This window comes from Nansenia antarctica (genome assembly GCF_963989245.1).
Source record: "Nansenia antarctica genome assembly, chromosome: 3".
Classification (NCBI taxonomy): Eukaryota; Metazoa; Chordata; class Actinopteri; order Argentiniformes; family Microstomatidae; genus Nansenia; species Nansenia antarctica.
Genome location: NC_137688.1, coordinates 70,523,610 through 70,531,109, shown reverse-complemented (window position 1 = coordinate 70,531,109; position 7,500 = coordinate 70,523,610). Strand labels below are relative to the sequence as shown.

General features: G+C 49.4%; 1 protein-coding gene across 1 annotated transcript in view; it reads right to left on the bottom strand.

The window, feature by feature from the left end:
- Positions 1–993: 993 nt before the first annotated feature.
- The window catches only part of LOC308154333 (uncharacterized protein), a gene marked incomplete at both ends in the record, with an annotated part of 6,817 nt that continues 310 nt past the window's right edge, over positions 994–7,500 (bottom strand). The window contains 4 exons of the mRNA XM_080527496.1: positions 994–1,331; positions 1,898–1,998; positions 4,088–4,211; positions 6,213–6,417. Of these exons, the coding sequence (XP_080383622.1) occupies positions 994–1,331; positions 1,898–1,998; positions 4,088–4,211; positions 6,213–6,417 (768 nt within the window). The remainder of the gene's footprint in view (positions 1,332–1,897; positions 1,999–4,087; positions 4,212–6,212; positions 6,418–7,500) is intronic.

Sequence of the window (7,500 nt, the reverse complement as noted above, 5' to 3'; positions counted from 1 at the left end):
TGTGTGTGTGTGTGTAGAGCACTCCCAGTTAGAGAGAGAGGTAAACAAGTCATCACCAGGGGTTTCAAACCTTTTAATTTTGATTAAATCACAAAATAAATGACAAAAGGTCTCATCACTAAAAATAGATCTTCTCTGAACAAAATTGATTTCGAGATTTAAAAAAATACAAAACACAGAATATGGAAACAAAATATACAGACAAACATGTTCTTCTTTGTAATAAAAAAATCGACGTCTTTTAGAAATTCTACTTATGAAGTAGATTTAACGTTTTTACAATCCGCAGATTTACAAATATTGTTTGAAGCCTTTTGACTTCCTTCCTTCATCAGCGCACACTCTGAACCAACTCAGACCTGTTGAACTGGACCTGCCCAGAACCGGGCCCAAATTCTGCCTTAATTTGATCCAAAGTGATTTACAATCAGAGATTACAGGGACATTCTCCCTGGAGTAACTGAGGGCTAAGTGCCTTACTCAAGGACATACTAGTGGTGGTGTTCCCAGGTTGGGATCAAATATGTGGAGCGGCTGGGGGTCCCCGAGGAGAGGTTTGAGAACCACTGCTCTAGGCTACCTGCCTCTCTAACCTCTAGACTACCTGCCTCTCTAACCTCTAGACTACTTGCCTCTCTAACCCCTAACCTCTAGACTACTTGCCTCTCTAACCCCTAACCTCTAGACTACCTGTCTCTCTAACCTCTAGACTACCTGCCTCTCTAACCTCTAGACTACCTGCCTCTCTAACCTCTAGACTACCTGCCTCTCTAACCTCTAGGCTACCTGACCTCTAACCTCTAGGCTACCTGCCTCTCTAACCTCTAGACTACCTGCCTGTCTAACCTCTAGACTACCTGCCTGTCTAACCTCTAGACTACCTGCCTCTCTAACCTCTAGGCTACCTGCCTCTCTGACCTCTCACCTCTAGACTACCTGTCTCTCTAACAACTAGACCACCACCACTACCCCCCCCCCCCCCCCCCCTTATGTCTACCTCCCCCCCTGCCCCGGGCCCTGTGTTGACGTCGTTGACGTGGCCCCCTGCAGGTCTCTCAGGGTGTCCTTGCTGAACTGGTAGGTGAGCTTCCTCTTCACCTTGTGGATCTCCCCGGAGCGCGAGTAGTTCCTGAGGGCGCGCGCCATCTTCTGGTAGGTCATGGTCTTGCGGTTGCCCTTGCGGCGGCCCCAGAGCTGCGCCAGACGCTCCTTGTTCTGGGAGGAGAACTGGAAGGTTCCGGAGCACGACTGCACCCACCACACGCAGCCCTGCATGGAGGGGGTCTGCAGCATCTCAAACAGGAACTGGAACAAACGCTCCTTCCTCTTGCCTGTTGGGAGGGGAGGGGGGAGAGGAGGGGGAGGAGGGGAGGGGGGAGGAGGGGGAGGAGGGAGGGAGAGGAGAGGGGAGAGGGGGAGGGAGGAGGGGAGGAGGAGGAGGGAGGGGAGGAGGGGAGAGGTGGAGGGGAGGGAGAGGAGGAGGGGGAGGAGAGGGGGGAAAGGAGAGGGGAGAGGGGGAGGGAGGAGGGGAGGAGGAGGAGGGAGGGGATGAGGGGAGAGGGGGAGGGGAGGGAGAGGAGGAGGGGGAGGAGAGGGGGGAGAGGGGGGAGGGGGAGGGTGGGGGAGGGAGAGGAGGGACGTACAGATGTAAACAAGTCCAACGTTGAAGGATAACCCACCCACCACCCAGAATCCTTTGCTCTAAATTATAGATGGGAATTTACAGTGGTGTGTGTGTGTGTGTGTGTGTTTGTGTGTACCTGAGAGGGGGGTGAGGGGCAGGGTGTGTGTGTACCTGAGAGGGGGGTGAGGAGCAGGGTGTGTGTGTGTGTGTGTGTGTGTACCTGAGAGGGGGGTGAGGGGCAGGGTGTGTCTGTGTGTGTGTGTGTGTGTGTACCTGAGAGGGGGGTGAGGGGGTTCAGGGTGTCTCTGGTCCGCCTGCCTGGAGTCTCCGGGGGGGGGGAGGGGGGAGGGGCGCTGGGCTGGGAGTCAGAGTCGCTGCAGGTGGGGGGCTCGTACACACACGGACACACACTGGCCTCCTGGACACACACACACACACACACACACACTGGGTTAGTACACACGGACACACACTGGCCTCCTGGACACACACACACACACACACACTGGGCTAGTACACACAGACACACACTGGGCTAGTACACACGGACACACACTGGCCTCCTGGACACATACACACACACACACACACACACACTGGGCTAGTACACACTGAGACACACTGGAGTAGTACACACAGACACACACTGGACTCAAACATCACCAACAACGGCAGGATGTTCAACACATCACCAACAACGACACTCAGGCTGCATTCACACCACAGGTCCTAATCAAATCAAATCAAGTTTTATTTGTATAGCGCATTTCTCACAAGATGCAACTTAATGCGCTTCACATACTGACAGAGCCGCAAGCAGGCAAAAGTAAAAACCTGTACACTGTGTAGCCAGGTAAATTCCTTTGCAGCCCTCTACTCATAGAGCGACTACTACCAGTTTGCCTACCAGCACCCAGCGGTGGACCCCACACCCTCCCCTGATTGTTTTGAACGCCTGCTTACATCTACTTTTTAAAATGACCCATATCCGATACTTGTGCTTATACTGGTAACACTTGAAACGACCCGCATGCGTACGTCGAAAACTAAAGTAAACAAACAGCCGGGACTTGCAATGGACGCAAACGAAACAGAGATTATAATCCCTTGTATATGTTATAATATAAAGCCGTTGCTTTCCCGAAGTATGTTTAGATGTTTTTTTTGTTTTTTTCCAGATTTTATCCCTTTTTCACCCAATTTGGTAGCCAATTGAACCCAACCTAGCATCCAATTATCCCCTGCCTATTGCGAAGGATCCGCCGCACGACCCCGTGGCCGGCAGACCCAGAGGAGGCCGCCAGGCAGACTAGCTGACTGGCTCCTCGAGCCCAGCACTGTTATTCCGGCACCCCGGGGGCGGTGTTGCGCGACGGATCCTTGTCCGGAAATACTCCTATACCGCCCTCGGGAGCGGCCGCCCAATATGCCGCTCCCCGTGTGTGCCCCAGCCATATCCGGATCTGGCGAGCTGGGATTCGATCCCAGTCCCCGGTGGGCAGCTTGCACTAGTGGCCAGTGCTTAGACCGCTACACCACCGCGGGGCTACGTTTAGATGTTTATTCCGCAAAATATTGCGCACATTTTAAGGCGGAGAAGAAAGAGCACTTCACTGTTGAAACTCACATCAAACGTCATCAAAATGCGAAGAAGACCGTCGTATTTTCAATGACGTGCGAATCAGAATTGAGCGTTATATGACCTGCCTGCTTAGACTGCAGTCCAAATGACACATATCAGATTCCTATCTGATTGAGGCCTGAATGGGATCTGAGAATATCAGATTCAATGTGCTTCTTTACTGCTTACACCTCCATGTTACATATCTGATCTGTGGCACATGTGAGCAAAAAAAATAATGTGTGTCTCTTCTACCTGGCGGTGTAAACGCCTTCGAAGGTTCTCCAACACGGTCTTGACAACTTCAGTCACGACCAATACAACATCTTCAGACTGGCATGAGTCATTTAGCTCAGCTAACGTAGCATTGGGTTAGGGTTAGGGTTAAGGCTAGGGTTAAGGTTAAGGCTAGGGTTAGGGTTAGGGTAAAGGCTAGGGTTAAGGTTAGGGTTAGTGTTAGGGTAAGGCCTGTATGTGCTGTGCTGTGGGTTTGTACTACATGCTAGCTCAGCTAAAGTAGCCTTGTTTCTCGTCCTGGCTGTGCTGTGCTGTGCTGTGTGTGTGTGTGTGTGTGTGTGTGTGTGTGTGTGTGTGTGTATGTTGAAACAGACGTCAAGTTGTCGCAAACAGTCGCCCCCCCGCAATTCGACATGCCCCGACCGACTCGCGACCTACCATCTCCTCAAACACCCGATGCTAGCCAGCTACGCTATCGAGGAGCTAGCTATTCTGCAGCGCAGGCGGTGGTCCTGGTTACACACACTCACACCAGGGGCTGTTGCCATGGGGACCAGGCCAGGCTACCTGGTTACACACACTCTCCCAGGGGTTGTCATGGTTACTAGGCCAGGCTACTCACCCAGGGGTTGTTGCCATGGGGACTGGGCCAGGCGGGGGGCGGGGGCTCTTGGGGGGTGTGGGGGTCGTAGTGCCACTCGTAGGCGTGCTGGCCGGACCAACTGTTCTCTGGAGGAACACAGCAGAGTTACACACACACACACACACAGCAGAGTTACACACACACACACAGCAGAGTTACACACACACACACACACACAGCAGAGTTACACACACACACACACACACACACACAGCAGAGTTACACACACACACACACACACACACACAGCAGAGTTACACACACACACACACACACACAGCAGAGTTACACACACACACACACACACACACACAGCAGAGTTACACACACACACAGCAGAGTTACACACACACACAGCAGAGTTACACACATACACACACACACACACACACACACACACACACACACACAGCAGAGTCACAGACACACACACACACACACACACACACAGTAGAGTTACACACACACATGTCACTAGGGGAGTCCGACTCCCCGACACCATCTACTGGTGACTGGATATTATTGGACTAATTGCTAATGCCTGTCACCTGTTGTATGTTTGTGTGTGTGGCTATTTAGGTGTGTCCCTTTTCCCTGTTCCCTTGTTAGTCGATCACTTGTGTTACCCCTTTGGAATGCTTCGGAATCCTGTGTATGTATTACCGCTCCACCAGTGGAGGCTGGTGACTTCCAGAATTGAGGAGGCCAATTTTTTTCCGCTTGCTCGCTTCACTCGCGATGGAATGTTCCCTGTTCTTATAGAAGAATATTAAATTGACTTGTAATAAAACGAAATCGACTACATTAAAAATAAAACTGTTCAATAAATCCTAAATGTTGTCTACCTATTCGATGTATAAATCGCGCCAGAATCTCGCCGACTTCCGAGGTCATTTTAAGCTATTATTTTCAGGGATAATAGCCATGGGTGTTCTAGACGTGTCCTGCAAAGGACAAGTTGATAGGACACTCGTAGCCACTATGTTTCTTTGACTGAAGTGACTGGCGAATTCTCAAAATGGCTTCATGTGATTGGACGAACAAAATGTCAATCTTTCAGCCCTGGACTCAATGCATGGTGAGGCCAGGCCTCCTCTGCCCACCCATTTTCAGTGATTTGGCCAATCACATATTGCCATGAAAGAAATTGCATTACATTGACTTCTATGAGAAACCACTTTCCTGGGGGAGGCCTGGCCTCCCTCAATACAAACGGATAGGGATTCTGGCCTGTAGGTGCTTTACAATTGCAATATTGGGTTTTAGCCATGGAAAACTTCTGATTTATGAACAAAACGGAAATAATGTTAATATTAAAATATGTTTTTTGTTAAATAAATAAATAAATATAATTATAGCTTTTTAAAATCTCTCTCTCTTCTCTCAAATTATTGGGGAGGCCAGGCCTCCTCCACCTCTATGGAGGAGCCTCCACTGCGCTCCACGTATCCGATACCCGGAACGTTATTGAACCTTGACTTTGTTGCGTTATTGAAATCTTTTACCTACTTGGGAGCCCATTGCTCAACCTTCTTTTTTAGTGTGCTTTGTTCAGCCTTCAGTTTTATAGTTAGTAGTTGCATACGTGCTGAGCCCTACTGCTCTCCTTTATGTTTGTTTCGTTTTGAAAGTATTATGTTTGAACCTGCGCACTAATTATTCTCAGTAAAGAGAACCTTTATTTCATTCAATCTCCGTCTCGTTGATTACATACACCGCACCTGGACCCGACACAGTGGTACATACAGAACTTTTATAGAAACGTAACACACACACACACACAGCAGAGTCACACACACAGCAGTTACACACACACACACACACACACACACACACACACACAGCAGAGTTACACATACAGCAGAGTCACACACACACACACACACACACACACACACACACAGTAGAGTTACACATACACACAGCAGAGTTACACACACACACACACACACACACACACACACAGCAGTTACCAAAACATTAGGCCATTACAGATATGGTACACACACACACACAAACACACCCCACCCCCTCCCCACACACACACACACACACACACACACACACTCTCAGTTCGCTTCACTTACTGATGATGGTGACCTCCTGGAGAGTGTGTGTGAGCTGTGAGGGGGTGCTGGGCGGGGTGGGGGGGATGTGTGTGTGCTGCACCTCCTGTGCGTGCTCCTGCAGGTACTCCTCGATCACCTCCAGATCCACCTCCACCGGGGAGGGGCCCCCCCCGCCCCACCCCCCCTGGCCCACGCCCAGGCCCAGCTCAGGCAGGTAGTTCATCTGAGGAGGAGAGGAGAGGAGGGGGGGTTGAGAGGATGGACACACACACACACACACACAGACACATATATAACACACACACACACACACACACACACAGAATCATCGCAGACATTTGATTCGTTTTCACTTCCTTTTCTAACAGGCTAACAGACAGACAGGCTAACAGACAGACAGACAGACAGACAGACTAACAGACAGACTAACAGACTAACAGACAGACTAACAGACTAACAGACTAACAGTCTAACAGACTAACAGACTGACTAACAGACAGTCTAACAGACAGACTAACAGACAGACTAACAGACAGACTAACAGACAGTCTAACAGGCTGACAGGCTAACAGACTAACAGACAGACTAACAGACAGTCTAACAGACAGACTAACAAACATACTAACAGACTAACAGACAGTCTAACAGACAGACTAACAGACAGACTAACAGACAGTCTAACAGGCTGACAGGCTAACAGACTAACAGACAGACTAACAGACAGTCTAACAGACAGACTAACAGACAGACTAACAGACTAACAGACTAACAGACTAACAGACAGACAGACAGACTAACAGACTAACAGACTAACAGACAGACTAACAGACCGTCTAACAGACAGTCTAACAGGCTGACAGGCTAACAGAGTAACAGACTAACAGACAGACTAACAGACAGACTAACAGACAGACTAACAGACAGTCTAACAGGCTGACAGGCTAACAGGCTAACAGACTAACAGACTAACAGGCTAACAGGCTAACAGACTAACAGACTAACAGGCTAACAGGCTAACAGGTTAACAGGTTAACAGGTTAACAGACTAACAGACTAACAGGTTAACAGACAGACTAACAGACTAACAGACTAACAGACTAACAGGTTAACAGACTAACAGACTAACAGACTAACAGGCTAACAGACTAACAGGTTAACAGGTTAACAGACTAACAGACTAACAGACTAACAGGCTAACTTCAGAGAAGGCAGCAGTCACACAGCCTCTCTGATTTGACTGGCAAATGTATGCAACTGTTTGTTACGTTCCCACAGGTACAGAGAGACACAAACACATATGAATGGT